Genomic DNA, 24099 nt, shown 5'->3' with positions numbered 1-24099 from the left:
TTGACTGGTGGTGAAGACAAGATGGACCCCCGGGACTCCCTCCTCGATAAACAATCCACCACATCAGCGAACGAATGGCAAACCAGGCTCTCCCGTTCAGCCAGGGGTGGAGGAGAGTTGAGACCCGCAATGAGGTAGCGGTTTAGGAGGTGATCAGGCAGGAAAAACCTCCTCTCGTTGGCGACCCGGGCATACTCACACAATGATAACTCTCCCTGGGAGGGAATCGGGAGTTTGCCCCTCTTAGAGTCAGCGATGGTCCTGTGCCACCAATCCTTAAGATCATCAAGGTTATGCCTGACATAAGAGGACGTAATGTCTGCTGGGTTCGGTTCTGGTCGGTTCATTCTGTTATGAGGGTGAGGAAGGATGAACCCAATAGCAGACAGTAGTCAAGGCAACACGATTTATTAAACAAATAACTAGTGATGGCAGTGTGACGCTGAAGCTTCGATACGTGCTTCGAAACCCTGAACTACAAACCTAGAGAACCACTGCTTCAAAGCTTGCTTTGGTGCGAAAAAAATGATGTGACATATGACGTCCGAAGCAGCAAGTGCTTCATTGCATGAATGAATCATCTGACTGGTTTGCGGTCCAATCAGGTGATTCACTGGAACGGCGCGTCTCGATTCTGACAGGTGATAGGTTGAAACCGTTTTGAGCGCCTTTTAGTCTTTATAACCACTCTAAACAATGTACAATTGTACAATGTACAAAACCATCAAAATGTGTACCCTCATCTGTTTAATCTTGAAAAAAAAAAAATTATGTTCGCCAGCATCATCTGTTCCTTGTGAGCGAGTGTTTTCCAAGTCTGGAGAGGTTGTGAGCAAAAAAAAGAAACCGACTCAGTCCAAAAACTGTTGAAAAAATAATGTACCTCAATAAAAATCTTTGAGTGTTCCCCATCCCAAAAATCACCCCCTGCCATAGTTACACAAGCACACCCAACCTATGCCATATTTTCCCAGCACTCTCTCCTAAATAACACAAAACATACATTTATAAATTTTTATTTGTAAATAGAACATTATGCTCAGCATTAGCATGTGCATCAAAGAGTTTTCAAAGGAAATATAGTTAAAAATCCAAGGGTGATCTTAGCAAAGATGCTTCAGAACTAAAGTAGTTTCTCCAATACTGCTCACTGATTAATTTGACTGCAGCCTTGCTTTTCGCCAGGAGAGGTCGCTGCAACTGAAGCTTCGAGTAATGAACCCATTTTCGAACCAATTGGCTCAAATGGTTCAGTGCTTCACAAAAGCTTCATTTGGCCATCACTACAAATAACCGGGAAAACTAAGCCCAAGAGGGGGCAAAACAAGACAGGACTACGGTAACTAACTAGACAACGACACTGACAAAACACTAGAAAACAAACAACACTTCAAGAGAAACTAACAATGACTAGACTTTCAATGACTTTCAAAGACAAGACTTTCACAGGGTACTCACAAGTAACATTTGGCAATGAACCGACAAGAGACAGTGAAACACAAGGGGATAAAATAGGGAGACTAATCATGACATGACAGGTGACACAGATAAAGCAATAATGACTAAATCAGGATAACAAGGGGGCGGGGTAAAGAGACGAGACAACGCAAGCACATGGCCCAAACAAATGGCCATGTGCTGCACATGAAACATGGGTCTGCCATGATCCTGCCACAAGACCAGTGAAATCAAAGACAAGATGGCAGAATCATGACAACGTAACCGTTTTTATGATATTTGTGTGAGAAATTTATTTTCAAATATATGCATTTATAATTAACATTTAAACAAATGAACATTTATATTTAGACTTTTTAATGTTTATTTTGTATTTAATTAAAATGTTAATACATTTATTTAGGTAAAAAAACAGATGTTTTTAATGTATTTCATTTGATCAGTTTTACATAATCTTTCTCCCTCCCATAATCTCTTAGAATAACAGTTAAACTTGCTGATATGTTTAATTCATTGTTTAAAAAAGAGATATTGCACAAATGATATGCACTCATGATCCCTCAGTCTCTCTGCCTATTTCCCCAGTTCAGTTGTTTGTCTCAGCGCAGAGTCTTGTCTAGAGTTCCTGGCATTACTGAGCGTTGTCCTTGTTTTCTGCTATTCCTGGTTTGGAGATCTGCCTGTGTCCTGGGGTGTGTTCCAGAAAGCAAGCTTATCTTACCCTCAAACATACCCTGAACTCTTGCTTGATTAAACCACATTATTTGGTTTTATTGTTTAATTTCATGGTTCACACACCAGACCTTCTCAACAGAGACGAATCCACGAGTCGCCATGGAAACAGACGCTGAGAAAAAGCGCGCCATACGACTACTTTCTTCTTGTGTTAAATGCTGATTTACATAGTGCATATCGCCTCCTATTTGGTGATTGTGCAATCATTTTAAAATCTTTAAATCATGTTTATGAGATGAGCATTAGCTATATATTATAATAAACTGAACATGAGCTTGTTGTAACAGCGCTTTATATAGATATAAGTGTCAGGCCCACTGGAGCCTCATCAATAGAGACGCATGCGCTGAACACCTCTGGAGTAAACTGACCCTGGATCAGAACCAGCTCCGGAGCTGCTATGGCTACTGATGAGAGAGAGAGCTGTGCGAGAGAGAGAGAATGAAGCTCAGGATTTTATAGGCGATTTGATACACACGATTTTGATGAAGTTAGTAGGGATTTTTATTTTAGTTTGAAAACAGAGGAATATCTGCAAATTGATAAAGCCTCTGTGTTGAGGGTTTTACAAACCACCCAAAAACTAAAAGCCGTGGGCTTGATAAAGTCAGTGGAGAGTTTTGAGGAGCTGTGCTTATCAGCGCTGTGATATCAGGCATTTCATTTTTCAGACCTCATTGAGATTACAGAGAGTGCCTTCAGTTGTTTCTATCAAAAGCTAGATCAGTGTTTATATCTGAACTTTAAACTTTTATCCCATTACTTCTATTTAAGCTGTTTCATGCCAACTCTCTCTGGGTCAGCGGCAGCGCCAACACAGATGTAAAGTGTTGCGATGTGATTTAGTCAAAGGTTTAATAGAGGAATTGTAAGAAGATGGTGTGTGTGTGTGAATGGAGATCACAGTATTGTAAAGCTGAATCGGTCAGCTCTACTGTCTTATCTCTCTCTCAGCATATGAGCAGTGCGAGGGCTTTCAGTGCTTCAGTCTCACGCCGCTTCCACACGTCCACTAGACAGGGATATTACGACACTCATAGATAACCACACGCTTCAGCCTCTGTTGGAGCAAGCTGGGTTTTCATGTTTTATGGGGACTTTCCATAGAAATACTGATTTTTATTCTGAACAAACTGTATATTCAATCCCCTAATCATAACTGATGTATTTTAACAAAGTGAACTGATGAGTATTTCTATACATTTCATGTTGACAGCATTATGTTATTTATTGTTTAAGTGTTATATTTATCTCTGGATAAAGGCTTAACCCTTGTGTTATCTTCATTTGGGGCCGACACTAGTTATCTTTGGGGTCTCCAGGGACCCCAGACAATAACATTTAATTTTGTAACAGAATCATTTTTTTTTTTTTTTTTTTTTTTTACAAATGTAATTTGACTGTAATTTTGATATATTTAAAATTTCTATAAATAAATAAATATTTATTTAAATAGGCTTTTTACAAAAAAACAGCATTTTATGTAAAATTCACTTTATAAAAGACCCAGATTTCTGACTTTCATTCATGGGGATAACCTGGATAACTTTATATGGTTTAATGTATGATTTGTGCCCATTTTTTTGGAAAATGCAGTTTTAAAATAAAAAATAATAATTTTAACCACTAGATGGCTATAGAGCTCCACTATTTGCTATTCGACTAACTACATATATCTTTTCACAAGTTGGATTCAGTTGGATTCATACCTAAATATTATAAAATCACAATTATAACAAAAATAAAATACTTTTGTCAAAGTTTAGCATTTTTGTACTGAAAAATGTTTTCAATAATGTTATGATTAGAATCAAACCTGAACAATGTTACAAAGATACATTTTTAGATTTTATTATTTACAGTTTTTTACAATCACTTTGCTACTATTTTCAGAACATTGATGTCATTTTTCAAAACTCTAGACACAAAACTCAAAACGGTTATCACTTGTAACACAGGCTGTCTAATGTTCAAAACATTGCATTGCGCATTCACATCTTTAAAGAAATCTTGCACTTGCACAATCATTGGTTCAAAAAACAAATTTACTGTGAAATACCATTGAAACATAACTATAGATCACCCACACACAAGCAACCGATAGTTTCACTGTGTCATTGTTCGTACAATCATTAAATATTGTAGAACAAAATAGGTGATACAGGTTTCATTATGGTCTACATGTACAGTAAATACATCTCTGTAAAAGTACTGCAGTAGTAGAGAGAATACAGACATAGTGGAATCATTGAACAAAGTGTGTAATATATTGATGCAAAACACTAAAGTACAATCACAACATAGGTTTATTGGAATCAAAGCAAAAATATAAAATATTAGGCTACATCCATGGATATTGTAGTCTAATTGGTTCATGCTCCATGCTAATTGGTGACAATGAATCTCATTATCTTGAAACTTTCATGATTTACTGTAAACATGGAAGATTGTGTGTCTGTTTCCATACAACATATGCATTAAGAGTAATGCAACAGTTACTTATCATTTTGAGCAGTTGTATCAATTGATAGTTAGATCATTGTAAGGAAATGAATAGACACTCATTTGAAATGTAATGTGTGAATTGCCTTTTGAAATAGTAGTACTGTAATGTTAAGTTGTGTCATATTGAACAGGTGATCTTTGTTGAATGAACAAATGATCTAAGTTTTATGTGTATTGTATCCAAGCAATTGAGAAAAGGGTTAGAGTTTTGAAAAATGTGCATTTTGATCATTGGTTGTGAGTAGGGATGGGACGATTACCGGTTTCAAGATAAACCACGATAAAATGTCCTGGCGGTTAGTATTATCGTTTAAAATTTAATTATCATAAAAACCGTGTTTGATTATCGTGATTTTGAAAACTCGCGGTAAATCCTGTCCAGCCAGAATCAGTCTGACGCAGGCGCGCAGATGCAATGTTGTTTTTTTGCGCGAGAAGACATGGCGGAAGGCAGTGACAGCGCACGGGAGATTTTTCAGCCATTAAAGAGGACAAAATCGGAGGTATGGTCGTATTTTGGCTATTACAAGAGTCCCAAGGGCAATTTAATCGAGGATGGGCACCCTGTCTGCAAATCTTGCAAGAGGAAAGTCGCTGCAAAAGGGGGAAACACGTCAAATCTGCTAAGTCATCTAACGTTACGTGACAACCACCCACTGAGTTAATTTTTACGTTTAATACCACAACTAACTTGGGCAAATAATTAGACAAATTTATTGGAGATCAATTATTTCATTATCTCACTTGTAATTATTGCAAAGCTTCCGCGAAGAGAAAAGTTTTACAGCAAGTGGATTTGAGCCAGACGAACGAACATATTCAAACTATTAAGGGTGACATAAGGGATAATGTATTGTATTCATTCATAGTAAACTTATTACAGTTTTATTTTTTATTTTTTTTTACCACAGAAATAATTTCAGGGACATGAAATATTGAATTGTGGTTAACTTAATGTTTTTAAATCTTACCGGTTTATAAATCCATTATACAAGTTACAGTGTCCAAATCAATCATAAAGTAAATGTGATCACTACAACAATATTGTAGTAGTATTAATACTAAATTACTCTGATTTAATTTTCAATACAATCAAAACTGAGACGCAAGACATACACATTTGAATGAAACCAGAGATTGTGTCCACGGTGATCCGAGACATGGATGTGCGCTGTGTAGTGCGTTGCTATTTACAACAGTCATTATAAGTATTCCAGTAGTTTAGTCACCCTGACCCAACCAACATATTTTGTTCATTTAAGTGTGTGTGTGCGCGCGCGCGCGCGCGTGTGTGTGTGTGTGTGTGTGAGAGAGAGAGAGAAAGTGATTTATTATTTATTAATAGCCTAATAATAATATTCAGTCATACACGTATTACACACATCCATAAGTGTTATTATCATTATTAATGATAGGGTTTAATGACGAGTTCATTAAAACCTGCACTAGGAAAACTTATACCTCTCACTCTCAGGGCTCCATGTTAATGTTAATGTTAATATAATGTTTATGCTTAAAAAAGTGCATATAGCTGCTAATTGTATTTTTTGTTTGTTGATTTTCAAATGTTTTCAGGGTGAGCATCAGTTCTTTTTGAACATTTCCATCTCATTTTAACAAAACCGTGATAATATTGATAATCGTGATAACTTTGGTCACTATAATCGTGATATGAAATTTTCATACCGTCCCATCCCTAGTTGTGAGTTTTGTGTCTAGAGTTGTGAAAAATGACATCAAGGTTCTGAAAATAGTAACAAAGTGATTGTAAAAAACTGTATTTCAATCGTCTGTTTTTAATATAATTCTAAATTTTTAATCAACATTTCAGTTACTAACTAACAGAACAAAAATTAACAGAAATGAACAGTTATATTACATATTGAGTAAAAATACATGACATGAACAGCAATAACAAATGAGTTTTTTATAGCCTTACAAATGTATTCCTTTGTGTGTGTGTGTGTGTGTGTGGTGTGTGGTGTGTGTGTGTGTGTGTGTGTGTGTGTGTGTGTGTGTGTGTGTGTGTGTGTGTGTGTGTGTGTGTGTGTGTGTGTGTGTGTGTGTGTGTGTGTGTGTGTGTGTGCACATTTTCAATGTGTCAGTGTCACCAATTTATTTTTGTTATGTTTCTGCATTTTGGATGATTTTATTTTACAAATGATAAGAGAACAGTTTGTATACGTATATATATATATATATATATATATATATATATATTAATATGTATATATTTCTGTCTATGTGTTCTGCGTTGTTTCTGATTTTGATGATGAATTTTGTATATTTACTATGCGGGGTCTCCAGGGACCTGAAGACAACTAGTGTCACTATCTTTTTCACGCTAACATAAAAACAGAAATCATTACAATTTTTTTTTTTTTTTTTTGTAGATCTAGAAAGTGTTGAGAGCCGTAGAAAGTTTCATACCATTTGGACAAAGAGAATTATTTTAAAAATTTGAGCAAAAGTCATTTGCGGGTTAAAAAGACCCCGAAGAAAACCAGAGGCTTAATGTGTGTCATTGTTCTCTACAGGTTGAGTGGTTGTGGAGTCACAGATGAAGGTTGTGTTCCTCTGGCTTCAGCTCTGAGATCAAACCCCTCACACCTGAGAGATCTGGATCTGTCTGTGAATAAACTAGGAGACTCAGGAATAAAGCATCTTTCTGCTCTACTGGAGAATCCTCTCTGTAAACTGGAGACACTGGGGTAAGATCATCTCTACCATAAAGACTCTGAGTGAATAAGGATTAATATGTAGATAGTGTATATAATATATGTGTGGCGTAAGCCCCATCCGGGGTTAAAAATAACAATAATGCTATCAGTCAAATTCATCTTTACTTTGTTTATTTTGTGTTATTTTTGAGAAAGAAGAATCACTCCATCACATACAAAAGGAACAATTACACTTAATGCGACCAGTTTGAAATAATGGTGACACTTTATCACAAGTATACAGTAACTCAGCGCTTATAAATCATTTGCAAACTATTAGTTTATAGTTCACGAATAGTATATAAGCTGTTGTTAAATTAATTATTACTAGATTGTTGTCATGAAACAACCGGACACAGATAGATCCAAGTGCAGCGTAGGTTTAATTACAGGGTAGTCAGACAGGCAAGGGTCACAGACAGCAGACACAGCATAGGAGACAAAGCTAAATCGTGGTCCAAATACCGGGCAAGAGATCAGAGGCTGGCAGCAGACGATACGAAATCCAGGAACACAGGCAGAAGGTCGGGAAACACAGGCAGGATATCAGGCATGGAAATGCTCTAAAGCAGACTAGGAAACACTAGAAATAGACCACGACAGTGACATACAGTCATACAATACTACGCAAAGAGTGATAGTGACAGTGAGGTATAAATGTGTGTGGAGCTGCGTGTGGAACTAGATGCAGGTGTGAGAGTGATCAGTGGAAACAGGTGTGTGAGTAATCAGTCCAGGGTGTGTGCGTGAACAGTCCAAGGGAAGGCAGTGCAGAGGTGGAGCGCCCTCTCGTGGCACTCGAGGGCAATCCAGCCGAACATCGTCACAATTGTAGAGCCCGACTGATATATCGGCGGGCCGATATTAGGCATTTTCCAAACTATCGGTATCGGCATTTATAATGGCCGATAAATGAATATTTTAAAAAATGCGGGTGAGGTGATTCATGTAAGGGTGGCGCTGCCAATAAAGCACCTAAAAGCTGTCACAAAGAACTGGCAAAAGTAATGATTATGAATACAACAAATATAGCAAGTAGGGGTGTAAATCGGAGCCTACATGGCGATTCGATACGATACCGATTTCTTAAGCCAACGATTCGATTATTTTCGATACTTCAGAATTCCCCGCGATACGATTCGATTCGATACGATTCAATAATCGATATTTTTACATGATATCTATTAAGTTTCAAATAAATCAACAAATTTTTTTTATAATTTGCCTTTTATTGAGAATACAGGAACAGTATTCTATTCACATAATGTGTATATTGTGCTCAATGCACTGCAAATAGAACAGCAAATATAACAGTTACTGCATACAGTTCAAAACTTGATTCTATCGAATCCTGGTGCGTTTCCGTGCATCTTACGTCATCGCAAACGTGCACGACGCATGATAGAAAACAGAACGCGGGTCAATATATTGTGTTTTTTTATTTTATTTGGTGCTATTATGCACAGCTGAGTGAACAACACCGGTTTACTGTGTGTCGCATTTGGCTTTTTGCTGATTGCAAACGCAGGAGACAGTGGATTTCCATTAATTTGTTGCCCTGAGTCCACGCGCTATGTGTGTGCGAATACAGACTCACTCTCGCTCTTATCCAAGGTAAATTATCAACACTATCATCCCTTACATGTGTTTTATTTAACTAAATACATCATAATCAGCTAAAAAGCATGCGCAGGTCACTTACTTCCTGAACAAGTGCGCACCCGAGTCCGTGATGCTTTCACATTCACGCGAGCCGCGGCACGGTTCGAGTGCAACCGAACTCAGCGCACCTCCTCCAGGCAGTCTCGGGTTTGGTACCCCAGTGCGCACCCGGGTCCGCATGACAGACAGCGTTTACATAATTAGCGATTTTTCATGCGAACCGTGCCCGTTCCGATCCGAGTTGGTGTAAAAGCACCCTAGACTTTTCAAGTAAGCTGTTGAAGTAGCCTTTTGTACACATTAGCGCCTGTTTGTTTACGTTAGTAACTGCTAGTTTGGAGTTCGCCAACTAAGTGACTGAGGGTGCATTCACACTGGCAGTTTAGTTCGGTGACTAACTAACGTTAGCCCAGTGCATAACAACAATCGTTTGTACGCATATGAGCGGATGCTGAAAATAGACAGGCGGCAAAACAAACACATTAATCGATACTCTTGCGGACGCATCGATGCATCGAATCGTCGGCTGTATAATCGATACGAATCGATTAATATTTACACTCCTAATAGCAAGGAGACATTTTAATTGTTTATTAATAAACAAGTGTTTTCAGTCAGTGTCAGCCAAAGATGAAGTTGACGAGGCTGACTCGCAATCTTCAGTGAAGATAGAGAGAAATGCACATTTCATACGATTACATGAGTCTGTCTGTCTTTCGTTTTGAATTGTTCTGTTTAAAAGTAGACATTTCAATATAGATATATTTCAATTCTCAGGTCTATACGCTGAGTTTCGGTTCATGAGACGAGCTCCAGTTCACCCGCAGGCGCCTCCGTGTCGAGATTATCTATCGTCTGCTATATTTACTTCTTAAATCCAGGCAATTGGTTGATGAAACATTGATTAAAATTAAGATACAATTAATACAAAACGAAATTCACTTTGAAACGAAAGGTTTTGTGCTTTCTGTTTGATGTCTATGTGAAAGTTTCAAAGCATATTTTAGTGCCGCTTTCAGAGCGCTCACGTCCGTAGTGCTGAACTGTCGCGTCTGTAACATTGTTTTTTCCTCATAAATGCGAACACGAAAAATAAAATGAATATTTTATGTAGCCTGTGGAGACTGAGAGCCAACCCTTCTTCATCCGGTGGGTAGTAGCCTACTTGTGATTTGCGCGGTGTAATTCACAGAATTGATTTCTCTGCTACAAGCCTCTGTCACGTATTGTGTGAGCTTGTGACTATTGCAAGCGCGCAGCTGAGAAGTCCTGATTATATTGTCTGCTATATTTAGGCCTACTTCTTATTTATTAAGGCAATTGGTTGATGAAACATTGATTAAAATGCGTGGCGCGAGCGATCTTCGACAGTAAACTGATTCTGCTTTGTCTACGGTAAACAGCTGTTGCGACGCGAGCAGTAACGGCCGTGTCCGGTGTGTAGACACAGTGTTAAAGCTCATTCTGCCTGATAACGCTACGTTTCAACATCAAGCAATATTCCAAAAATGTATATAATTATAACACTTTATATAGGGCCATTTTGCATTAAGAGTAGCCTAGTTTCACGTTTAATACATTTTGCTTACTAATTATTTAAAATAGTATAAAAGTACTGTATACATATGTAATTAAAAACGTTTTCATTATGATATTATTAATTTTACTTTAGTAAAAAGATCTGAGTTCTTCCTCCACTGGTAGAGATTAGAGGAATTAAGACTAAAAATAGAAGATAATAAGGTTTTGTCAGTGACACTTTTTATATATTTATTGATACGTTATGACTAAATTAAAAGACAAAGTCGTTTGTGAAGATTATGCAACAGTATTTAGAATATAATATAATATAACATGCAATGCAAACTAGTTTGGTTACAGCTCAACTGTATAATTTAGAGCCCTGCACGGGCCTCAAATCTAGGCCCTAGCCCGGCCCTGGCCCGAGACGCTCAGGCCCTAGCCCGGCCCGTGTCCGACAGCTCATTAGAATGATCAGCCCGAGTCCGACCCGAGCCCGTTAAAAAAAAAAAAAAAAAAAAAAAAAAAAAAAAAAATATTCACAGCCTGCCCTATGTTGCAGTCAGTAAAACAGATATTTTTTGTTCTCAATGGCAAAGTATTTACCAGTAAGTTTATTTTCATTTCTTTATAAAGTTAATTTAGAAAAATGTTTTTTTTTTTTTATGACGACCAAGCAGCCGACAGTGAGTTAAACATGTTTGATCCATTTATAGCCTCTCAAATCAACACTTTACTTGGCTACAATACAATCCATATATATAAAACAACTTAAGCATATCACACAGACAGTTAACTTTGTTTAAACGTTTATTGTCATTTTTGAAAAGCTGAGGCAAACTGCTCTGCTGCTCAGTCGCAACAGCTCTCGCAAACTAAATGAGTTTACAATACAATACAGAGAATGCAATCTAAAAAAATCAAATAAATTACATTAAAAACAAACATGCAGGTTATCTTACCTCAAAAATCAAGTCTTCACCACAGAACATGGCCATTCTTATTTCCAATAGTTTTCAACAGACTCATGAAAATAAAGTCCAATCAAACAAAAAACAACCTCCTAACATGGCTAAGAACAGTCTCAGAGCATCGTGAAGAAAAAGCACAGCATCCACAGTGGAAGGTTTTAATCCAGTCGTACTTTTTCCAGCTGCGCTGAAGTCACGCTCGCCACCGGGACACTAAACACAGAACGAGCCGGTCGCACGAATCTCAGATCGCGCCGCCGGGAAACCTGTGTGCGTGTGCGTGAGCAGACTGTCATGTGTCAGTCATGTCAGTGTGATAGGTTATAAAACGTCTTTCTATGTTTGCTTTTCAATCGTCATCTTCTCATATTTTATTTTAATTAATGTCTAAAATAGGCTATAAAAAAAGATAAGCCTAAAACAGGCCCGAGGCCCGGCCCGCGTGTGAACTATGACGTGAAAATTGGCCCGAAGCCCGGCCCTAGAAGCGTAAATAAGTCGGGGCCCGTCGGGCTCGGGCTGAAATGCAGGCCTCTAGTATAATTCTCATTATATCATTCCCCCTGCCTCCATTACATATCTGTGTCACACAAGAGTTTGATCACCACATTTGAGTGATCATTGCAAAACGTGTTTATAAAATATATTTATTCTGTTTATACTGTGTAAAGTACCCATCAAAAGTTTGTACACACCAATAGGAAAGTGTCCAAACTTTTGACTGGTATACTGTACTATAATACACATAAATAATATTGCTACTGTATTATAATATACACATAAATAATATCGGCATCAGACTTTTTTTACTCCCTAATATCGGTATCGGCATCGGCCCCCAAAAATCCATATCGGTCGGGCTCTAAAAGATTGTATTATTATTATTATTATTAGACTATATACAAATAATTGGGTGCCGATACTATAAGTGTTGTGATTTTTAAGAATAGCGATTCTACAATATTGTGATTCGATATTGCAATGTATTGTGATTTGTTTTTAACACTAGACTATGGAGAAAAGTTAAATCATACACTTATACAGACTGTACATGATTAATAAGATGAGTCATATTTACAAAAACAATTCATCACATCTCTGAGTTTTATTTATATGACTATTTATATGACTATGTATTTATAAATACATTTTTTAACAGTCACTTGTCGCCACCTAGTGGCAAAACAATGTAATTGATAAATGCATTATTTTAACGCATGATTCAACCGATGATTTTGTCAAAGGTTTAATAGACAGACGAATTGGAAGAAGATTGTAAAACAGTAAACAAAAAAATTGCGATAGTTTGGTGAATAATTTTTTTCTCCCAGCCCTAACACACGCACACACGCACACATTCCTTTAAATGTTTACAAATACATTAAGCACACACACACACACACGTTTTCCATGTTTTATGGGGACTTTCCATAGAAATGATTTTTATACTGTACAAACTGTATATTCAATCCCCTAATCATAACTGATGTATTTTAACAACATGAACTAATGAGTATTTGTATATATTTCATATTGACAGCATTATGTTATTTATAGTTTAAGTGTTGTGTTTATCTCTGGATATAGGCTTAATGTGTGTCATTGTTCTCTACAGGTTGTGGAGGTGTGGAGTCACAGATGAAGGTTGTGTTGCTCTGGCTTCAGCTCTGAGATCAAACCCCTCACACCTGAGACATCTGGATCTGTCTGGGAGTAATCTAGGAGACTCAGGAATAAAGCATCTTTCTGATCTACTGGCGAATCCTCTCTGTAAACTGGAGAGACTGAGGTAAGATCATCTCTACCATAAAGACTCTGAGTGAATAAGGATTAATATGTAGATAGTAGGGGTGTGACGAGATCTCGTCGAGTGAAAAGCTGTCTCGCGATATCGCCATGACTGAACGTGAGATTACCATAGAATATTCCACCGCTACACTCACATTCGCCTAAACTATCGTTTTGTTGTTTTTATAAAAAAATAAGAACCATTATAAACTAATGTAAAATTCTGCTCTGCTCATCCAGCGCGAGTTGCCGTTGCAATCAGTGCCGCACGAATCACAGTTCACTGATCGCGTGACGATGGCGGAGGATTCGTTGCGCAACATAGACTAACGTCTGATACATGTCTAATCTTGTAGAGTGTGCGCTCAGCACCGCTGCTCCCTATACACGAATCCGACGAGCGTTCTGTGTAGGCTGCCATCTTGTGGCGACGCCATTACTGAGCTGTTAGCGGTATGTAAACAAACCTCCGTGATAACGCACCCTCGATGACAGCTACAGCCAGGCAGAATGACTTGTTGGGTTGATGATGTTAGACAGTGGCCTCCAGTCACAGATGAAGGTACAAACGATCTTACAGATTATTTATGAAAATAGCTTGGCAAGCTAGCTAGGCTAACGTTAGCTAACGAGGAAACTATAAAAAGATCTGTCCATTTGGCAACAATAAATAAATGAATGACATCAAATAAACAAATTCATGTTTTTCATTTGTGTCCATTATTTATCTAATTTTCACATTGCAAAAGGCAAGGGTAAGGTACAGCTAGAAAGTATTCATAATATCGACCAATTAGTGTTTTTAAACCATGGAAAGAGGTCAGTATAACAGCAGGAGAACAATTATGTCACATAACGTTACATTTAGCTCAGGAAAGCCATTTAATGACCATAGCATGTTAATTGAATAGAAAAAATAGCTAGAGAGGAGATTTTGCTGAGCACTATATTACATATTTATTATATTTTTTACTTATGTCATTAAATAATTGTTATTATAACAAAAACTGCATTATATTTAATTTAATTTGTTAGTTTAATTTGTTATTTAAAAAAAATTCTGTCACAGTCAAGCAAATCAAACATTAACAACAGACATAACAGTAATGTTACTAACGTCACTGCCCCAATGCGCCCTTTACTGCCGCCATTGAAACAATTTAAACCGGAACATGTTTTCCCACTCGACATTATAAAAGTTGTAACGTTAGTGACAGTCGTAAATCGCGGGCTGTTTATTCCAGTGGACGCAAGTTGCAAGTAAAACAATAGGAGGCAATGGCGCAACGCTACCCAGCAACAGCTCAGTTATGGCGCCCGCTTACTTCCGGTAGTTTCGCCGGATTCGTCTATACACAGAGTACACGCGGTCACGAATTTGAAAGTGAAGGGTAAAACACAAGCTCCCTGATGTGCATTGCGCACAAATTAGGCTGCATATACATACAATAGTCTGTCTCCCAATACCCATCTCTGGACTGTTTATTTGCGGCTATGGTCTCAGTTTGCACTGTGAATATTGAGAGAGTACTGTAACGTATAAAGGACAACAGACAATTGAGGCTCCGTTTCTGAACTTATAATGGGAACGCAAGAACAACTGTAGAGACAAACACACCAGCCTCGTTTCTCTCTACCTATACCTATAACTGCTGGTGCAAAATAAAACCGCAATTTCACAACAATTATAAAGAGTCTGTGTGCTAACTTTGATTATGGTTGCACTTGCACTTATTGTTTGCACTTAATAAGACTTAGAGAAAACTGTTATTTATTTTTGTTATTTATACTGTTTTTATTTCTCTGTTAAATGTGTGTTAAAAGGAGTTCAGTTAGGAGGTCACACACAGCCTCAATCAGAAGTTCTGAAAGCTCTTAAATGTACAGTAAGGTCTGAAGAGACTAATGTGAAATCATACAGGAGAAAAGCCAGTCAATAAAAACCCTTTACAGTGCTTGTATATTGTTTTCTTTCAATGCATTTGATAATTCATACTCATAAAGTAGACCTGAAATGACATGCATTAGAAGATTATTAGTTAAAACATTGAAAAATGCACCTGCATACTATTTTTCCAGTCATGAATTTTGTCATTGAGGATTTCTGAAAAATTGTGCAAAAATCTCGTCTCGTTCTCGTGAGATAAGCGTCTCGTCACACCCCTAGTAGATAGTGTGTACAATATATGTGTGGCGTAAGCCCCATCCGGGGTTAAAAATAATAATAATGCTATCAGTCAAAGTCATCTTTACTTTGTTTATTTTGTGTTATTTTTGAGAAAGAAGAATCACTCCATCACATACAAAAGGAACAATTACACTTAAAGGTCCCGTTCTTCGTGTTTTTTTGAAGCTTTGATTGTGTTTACAGTGTGCAATATAACATGTGTTCATGTTTCGCGTGTAAAAAAACACATATTTTTCACACAATTTACTTATCTGTATACCGCTGTTTTCCCTGTCATAAAAACGGGCTGATGACTTCCTTGTTCTATGAAGTCCCTCCTTCAGAAATACGTAACGAGTTTTGATTGTGCCAGCGGTTCCTGTGTTGTGATTCGACAGCAGCTTATCGCACGTTGCCCGGAAGGGTCACGCCTCTTACCATAACGTGGAGATGCATGCGCTGATTATTGTAAACATGTCAAACATATTACCGTATCAATTTGAGCCGGAATCAGACCCGGAGAACATAGATGAAGAGAATCGAGTAGAGCCTGTTCAAGCACGCCTTTTGCAGGATGTTTCACAGTGGTAAGCTGTTTATTTAGTAGTTGTCATACTTTTATGTTTGGCTGTTACCTTTAATTAGTTAAATTGTAATATTAAATGTTACAAACTGTTATAAAAGCTTGTGGTATATGGTTTTGTCCGTCTGTCGAATTAACGATGGTGTTGTTGAATTTTTAAAATAAGTGCATTGTTTATTCCTACCTTAGTTACACGCGAGCACGAGTTTTGATTAGTAATATATGTTTTATAGTTGTAGTCCTACATGTGGTAACTGTGACAAAATGCCAACGGAGGTTGAAAACATCTGCTGCAAAGAAATACAAAAAGTACTGTAACACCACCTAATTAAAACTTTTGAAATTGTTTTCATCCAAACAACTTTATATAAATACACTTTATTTTTTACCATGAATATAGCCTTAAAAGCTGCTATGTTGTGTAAAAGAAATCGTTGCCATGCATTACAATAATTTATTTATTAAAAGTTGAATGTTACGTGACTGCTGCACATTAAATTATTACTGACTCACATCAACGAAACTCTTCCTCTTCTCCGTGGGAGCGCAACAAGACAACGCCCCCTTTTTTGTGTATATTCCTGTAGGCGGAGATTAGTCAAAAAACTGTTTTAGTGACGTCATTAAAAACGGAAGTAGAGGGATGTAGTCCAAACCGGCCGTTTGCTGTAGGCTTTGAAAGGGGAATTCTGTTAAATAAAATATCTCGCTAGGCATTGAACTTTGAGCTTTATAATTTTACAGTTATTATTTATGCTCTAACAGCAACATTACTCACTAACTAAAGTTTGAAACATGGAATCACGAAGAACGGGACCTTTAATGCGACCAGTTTGAAATAACGGTGACACTTTATCACAAGTATACAGTAACACAGCGCTTATAAATCATCCGCAAACTATTAGTTTATAGTTAATGAATAGTATATAACAGTATATAAGCTGTAGTTAATATATGAATCAGTATTACTAGATTATATTATTATTATTAGACTGTATACAAATAATTGGGATAAATGTCTGGTCTCTCTCTCAGTATATGAGCAGCGCGAGGGCTTTCAGTGACTCAGTCCAGTGTTGACAACTATGTTCAGAGGAAAGTAGCTAACGCCTTCCCTAAGGGGCTGTTCACACCTGGCCACTTCAAGCGTTTTCTGTGATGGGATAGCTATCCGATCGTGAAGAGACCAGGTGTAAATGCCCTGCGAAACACATTCCAGACGGATCCGATCGCTCAAACCACTTCAGGAGGAGGTCTGAGACCGTTCCAGACCAAACTGGACAAGTGTAAATGCATCTGGTTGTTGAATCCACATATGTACATTTTACTCCTCCCAAAAATGCTAAAAAATAAACATGTGAGAGCGTGTTATAGGCTTATGTCATGTTCTAGCCAGATAAGACTTGTTTGTTTCCACATATGTTAGAGCGAGAGAGAGAGACGGCAGGGAGAGAGCAAGAGCTCGCGCTCGCACCACTGACAGCATTTGGGGGTCACTGAGGTTTGACCAGAGAGACGCTAGATTTGTCGCTAGTCGCTTTTAAAAACTAAAATCACTAAAGGGGTCTGAAAAGTCGCTATAATAGTGACAAAGGCTCTGAGTTTAACACTGATTCAGTCTCACGCCGCTTCCACACGTCCACTAGACAGGGATATTACGACACTCATAGATAACCACACGCTTCAGCCTCTGTTGGAGCAAGAGTGGATAACTTCTGTCAACCTCGGCTATAAGCGAGGAAGAAAATAAAGCCATTTCATTTGAATCAATATCGATTCTGGAATAAAAATAATACATTCAGATCGTAAACAAAAAAAATCATGATAGTTTGGAGAATTTTTTTTTTCGTTTCCAGACCTAACACACACACACATACACACACACCCATTCCTTAACCCTTGTGTTATGTTGCGGGTCAATTTGACCCGTTTCGATTTTCAAGTTGTTGGAAATACTGGTTAACCTTTGTTTTTTTTCTTGATATTTTGTGACTTTTTCTCATTTATCATGATGAACATGCATGCAAAGCAAAGTTTCAACATGCTGATGTGTTTTGACATATACAAACAAAATTACTGTTACGTTTGTGATGTTCGCGGGTCAATTTGACCCTCATAGACAGCCATTCAAAAGCAACTGTACAGACACAAAATAAAAACATTTATTTTCTGTATGTCAGGGCACTTCAACTCCAGTTCTAACGTGCAAGTGCATCTAAAAGTGCTCTAACCCTAACCAAACACACTTGAAAAAGATAAAATCAATTAGAAATATAGCTGCGAGCAGCGATTACGGGCCCAAGCCGGTGGCACCGCAACCCCGGTGCCTTTAGTTACCTAAAGGCACCGGGGTGGCGGTACCACCGGCTTTGGCCCTTCATCGCTGCTCGCAGCTATATTTATTTATTTATATATATATATATATATATATATATATAAAGCCGGTGGCACCGCCACCCTGGTGCCTTTAGGGTTATTGTGCACGACGTGCAAAAACGTAACCCTGCTTTGACTGTCGAAAAGAAGTGTGCTGTAGAGCTTGTATCAGTGTGGGCTCTGCAAAAGTGTGCATTGAGGGCACATATCAACCACAAAGTATGCGAGAGCAACCTTCTGAAAGGTCAGGTCTACATCCAGGTCTACATCTGCCGTGTGTTTACATCATAGTAGTGAAGTTTGAAGCAATCAGGTGATTTCAAAGCTTTTTGAAAGTGACAGACTTCCTGCTGCCAGTTGGTGGCGCTATAACCGGGGTGGCGGTGCCGCCGGCTTTGGCCCTTTCATCGCTGCTCGCAGCTATATTTATATATATACACACACAAACACACACACACACACACACATATATATATATATATATATATATATATATATATATATATATACATAAATATATATATATTGTTTTTTTAAGAGACAAGACAGAATATTACTTGCCTGATCTGATTAGAAAAATAGTGTTTGTGTGTGTGTGTGTGTGTGTGTGTGTGTGTGTTTGTGTGTGTGTGTGTGGCGTAATTGAACAATGTAGACATAAAAACATACTCCGTCCTTTTGTTCATACAGGACATTATTCAAACTGCAAAGTGTTTACTTATATTTGTGTACACTTGCAATAAAACACAACATTGTGCTTTTGTCAAGCTATAAACTCTTGTCAAACTGTAAACTACAACTGTCACCCAACCAAAATCTCTTACACACACACACACACACACAGTTTAAAAGCAAAAAATATCAAACAATCCTATTTAAAAACAGTCTGTGGGAGCCATCTTTTGGACATTCATCATATCGCATTGGTTTTCATTTCTTGTCATCAAACAGAGCCCTAATCTGTTTATTTTTTCAGTTACACATTCTACATTGATTAAAAAAGAAAAATCAAATGTGTTTTTATTTTATACAGAAATAAATAATCTATCATTCAGATGAGAATAAAGTTAGTGTTAGTTCAAATTTTAAGGAAAACAAATATATGATCTGAAATATAGCACATTCATTTAAAATTCATTCAGGTTCAATTACCAAACATACAATCTTAATGTAATTTAAAGCAAACAATACATTTAAAATATATGGGTTGTATGACTATTTTTTAATATAAAAAGATATATATCCAAAAAGACAAGGCCTAAAGTTTAACAAGGGTTAAACTCTTATCACTGTAACAGACACAATCACACACACAATCACACACACACACACACACAAGTCAAATCACTTACATTTTACATGCAATATTGACTTTTTTTCTGTTTCAGCAGCGAAAATAGTTAAACAAAGATCACAGCAGAACCATCGCGCATCTCACAGCAACGCGTTCTCATTACTGAATGATTCAGCATTTTGAACGAATCGGTTGACTCAAAGATTCAATGACCAATCAATCCATAAACATCTATCTCATTCATGAATGACTCAGTCGTTCAAACGAATGAATCAATGACTCGCTCATTAAGACGGTCACCTGGCGACACCTAATGACGGTTTAGTGTTATGTTTAAAAGTATCATTCTTTCCAACGATTGTTAATTAACTCATATTTGAAACATAAGCTATATTTATATATATACATACATATACACAGACATACACAAAAATAAAATAAAAACACATTTGAAATGTGTTTGCTTACTAAATTGTGAGCTGAACGAAAGTTGCAGCAAATATCAGCAACAGGAGTCAAATTTCATTCATCACGAGAGTGAAGAGCTGACTGAAAAGATGATGACGGAATAGGCTATTTTATGTAAAAACGCCTATTTAAGCGAATCTGTCATTGTACTCTTTTATTGTTGTGTTTTCCGTGAAAAATAATAGACTATTGAACTCACAATTCAAGCAATCGGCCCCCGAAATTGCACTAATTTTAGTGACACTAAAAAGTATGCGGCTGTACTGGCATTCATAATGGTGCGCGTCCATGGCGACGAGCGAGCAGAACAGAGCGAACGTTTAGTTAATTTCTACTTCCATAGGAATTCATTCGAGCGCCACCATTTCAATGTCCGTGCGGACGTCCATATTATACTTTCGCTTTCAAGTTAGTGTTTTTAAACCCCCCAGCGGGAGGTTTACACAATTGGTTTACACAATCACACGTTGATTAACCGGTGGGAAAATATTCCCATAGTAACATCCCTAATATATAAATATATATAAATTCAATAGGCCTACCTGATTTTGAACACAAGAGGGCAGTATAGCACTATATATGATTTGGATTATTATTATTTTTGACTAAACAACCATTCTGGCTGTTTTTAAACTTAAAAATAATTCTTAAATTGAAAAAAAGGAATAAAATGGGTTTAGTTCTAATATTTGTATAATTTTATATAAAAATAAATGGTGTATAATTACATTTTAGAAAGATATGAGACATGCCCTGATTCTTTTTTTGACATTATTGTCCTCGATCAGAGCCCTAATCTGTTTATTTTTTCAGTTACACATTCTACATTGATTAAAAAAGAAAAATCAAATGTGTTTTTATTTTATACAGAAATAAATAATCTATCATTCAGATGAGAATAAAGTTAGTGTTAGTTCAAATTTTAAGGAAAACAAATATATGATCTGAAATATAGCACATTCATTTATAATTCATTCAGGTTCAATTACCAAACATACAAATCTCAATGTAATTTAAAGCAAACAATACATTTAAAATACATGGGTTGTATGCTATTTTTTTTTATATAAAAAGATATATATCCAAAAAGACAAGGCCTAAACTTTAACAAGGGTTAAACAATCACTGTAACAGACACAATCACACACACACACACACACACACACACGTCAAATCACTTACATTTTAGATGCAATATTGACTTTTTTTTCTGTTTCAGCAGCGAAAATAGTTAAACAAAGATCACAGCAGAACCATCGAGCATCTCACAGCAACGCGTTCTCATTACTGAATGATTCAGCATCTTGAACGAATCGGTTGACTCAAAGATTCAACGACCAATCCATAATCTGTCTCATTCATGAATGACTCAGCCGTTCGAACGAATCGTTTGAACGAATGAATCAATGACTCGCTCATTAAGACGGTCGCCTGGCGACACCTAATGACGGTTTAGTGATATTAAAAGTATCATTCTTTCCAACGATTGTTAATTAACTCATATTTGAAACATAAGCTATATATATATATATATATATATATATATATATATATATATATATATATATATATATATATATATATATACACACATATATATACACACACATATATATACACAAAAATAAAATAAAAACACATTTGAAGCGTGTTTGCTTACTAAATTGTGAGCGGAACGAAAGTTGCAGCAAATATCAGCAACAGGAGTCAAATTTCATTAATCACGAGAGTGAAGAGCTGACTGAAAAGATGATGACGGAATAGGCTATTTTATGTAAAAGCCCCTATTTAAGCGAATCTATCATTGTACTCTTTTGTTGTTGTGTTTTCCGTGAAAAATAATAGACTATTGAACTCACAATTCAAGCAATCGGCCCCGTTATTGCACTAATTTTAAAGTGACACTAAAAAGTATGCGGCTGCACTGGCATTCATAATGGTGCGCGTCCATGGCGACGAGCGAGCAGAACTTCCATAGGAATTCCCTCGAGCGCTCTGCACGTGGCCATTATCAATGTCCCGTATTTAAAAGCTCTCGGTCCTCAGTCACATACCAAATATATGTATAATGTATATATAAATATAATTTTGGACACAAGAGGGCAGTATGGCCCTATGTATAATTTTGTGTTTAAACTAAAAGAGCCCCTCCCCCCTTCCCCACACAGACACAGACACAGACACACACGAATGGCAGGGTGCATTCTCTCTGTCAGAGGGAGAGGGAGAGAAAATTCTCAGAAACATCCACATTCAAACCAAAATATCTAACTTCCTCTTGGTCTGAGCTAATGACAGTTAATTAGAAAGTTGTCCGGCTTGATCTGAACCATATGCATACCTGTGTCTGTCGAGTTTCATGCAATTTCAAGCATGCTAAGAGTCTCAAAAGCATCAAACAAGAATATTAAAGTTTGATGTGTTGCCACGGCAACAGTATCTAAGATATCAATAATCCTTTCACAGGTCTACATCTGCCGTGTGTTTACATTATACACATAAAGTTTGAAGCAAATCGGGTAAAAATAAGAGGGTGATTTCAAAGCATTTAGGAAGTGACACACTTCCTGCTGCCAGTTGGTGGCGCTATAACTTTGACTCACAATAGTCACATCCATGTGATCGGGCTCTTACAACGAACACACTGTTGAAGTTTCATCAAGATCAGTTAATGTATGCAGTAGTTATGACACACTTCCTGTTTCACGTTTCTCGCCATAATTTTGTTTCCTCGCCACGGCCAAACCGTTCGAGATATCAAAAATCCCCTCGCAAACTTTCATCCTCAATGTCTTGACTTCATGCTGACCGAGTTTCGTGCCGTTTGTTTGAATTCTCTAGGAGGAGTATTTCACATTCCATTGCGTGTGTTTTACCAACAACCCTAAATAGCCGACTTCCTGTTGGGCTGGGGTAAAAAGTAAGAGTGTGAAGTATATATGAAACGAGGAGATCTACATGTGTACCGAGTTTCATATTATTACATGCAAGCGTGTTTGATTTATGGACCATGTTTTCGGACCCCGTTCCAGGGGGCGCTGTCGAGCCCCCCTGCCACGCCCGGGTACCATCTTCAGCCCGGCCCTGATGGCCGCGGGTTCTGACATGTGTGCAAAGTTTCAGGAGTTTTTGAGCATGTTAAGGCCTCCAAAAGTGTCCAAAAGGTAGCAGAAAAATAATAATAATAATAATAATAATAATAATAATAATAATAATAATAATAATAATAATAAATAATCCTAAGGAAAACAATAGGGCCTTCGCCCTTTGGGCTTGGGCCCTAATTATTTGCAAATTACAGATGAAAATCTTTGTCAGACACAGATAGTAAAATAAGCTCTCATTTCAATATTCAAAATATCTAAAATACCTAGCTTTTAACCAAAACTTTTATGTAGGATTTTCAAAGGCAGCTTCACAGAGCCAAAAAATAAATAAATAAACATTTATTTGATGTATGTTTTTGTTATGTTTGGTTTCTCACTTCCCAGTGAGTGAATAATGAAACTAGGAAAATAGGTCTTAGGAAACTAGCGAAAGTTAACTTAGGAAAATGAAAAATTTTCATTATACAGCTATTTTTTTTTTTGTTCAGTTACGATGTTCAAAGCATAAAATGTAAAAAAAAAAAAAAAAGGAAAAAACAATATATGCAAAAAAATCAGTATACTGTTTATTTTCCAATTTTGTCAAAACAAAACTGTTTTAAAAAATGTTTTAAAAACATTTTCATAAATCATATTTTCAGGTATAATGTTTTTGTAATGTTTGACAAATGTTGATATTAAAAGTTTACAGTTTGTATCTAAATCTTTGTTGTTTTTCATAGTGTGATTTTTGAGGAATTGTAT

The 24099-nt window shown here is 36.9% G+C and overlaps 1 protein-coding gene across 50 annotated transcripts in view; it reads left to right on the top strand.

Moving 5' to 3' along the window:
- LOC130072179 (protein NLRC5-like) overlaps nt 1-24099 on the top strand; it is a 912375-nt gene that overhangs the window by 491430 nt on the left and 396846 nt on the right. For 46 of the 50 annotated variants that reach the window (XM_056237149.1, XM_056237148.1, XM_056237144.1 and 43 more), the window contains 2 exons: nt 7236-7409; nt 13188-13361. The exons of 2 other annotated variants lie outside the window; for them this stretch is intronic. In XM_056237149.1, the coding sequence (XP_056093124.1) occupies nt 7236-7409; nt 13188-13361 (348 nt within the window). The remainder of the gene's footprint in view (nt 1-7235; nt 7410-13187; nt 13362-24099) is intronic. 2 more of the 50 variants (XM_056237194.1, XM_056237158.1) reach the window with 1 other exon arrangement.

The sequence above is a fragment of the Rhinichthys klamathensis genome, unplaced genomic scaffold (assembly GCF_029890125.1).
Source record: "Rhinichthys klamathensis goyatoka isolate OS25496 unplaced genomic scaffold, OSU_Roscu_1.1 h1tg000481l_1, whole genome shotgun sequence".
NCBI classification, from domain to species: Eukaryota; Metazoa; Chordata; class Actinopteri; order Cypriniformes; family Leuciscidae; genus Rhinichthys; species Rhinichthys klamathensis.
Note: the sequence above shows the minus strand (reverse complement) of the source record. Positions and strands in the feature narration are given on the sequence as shown.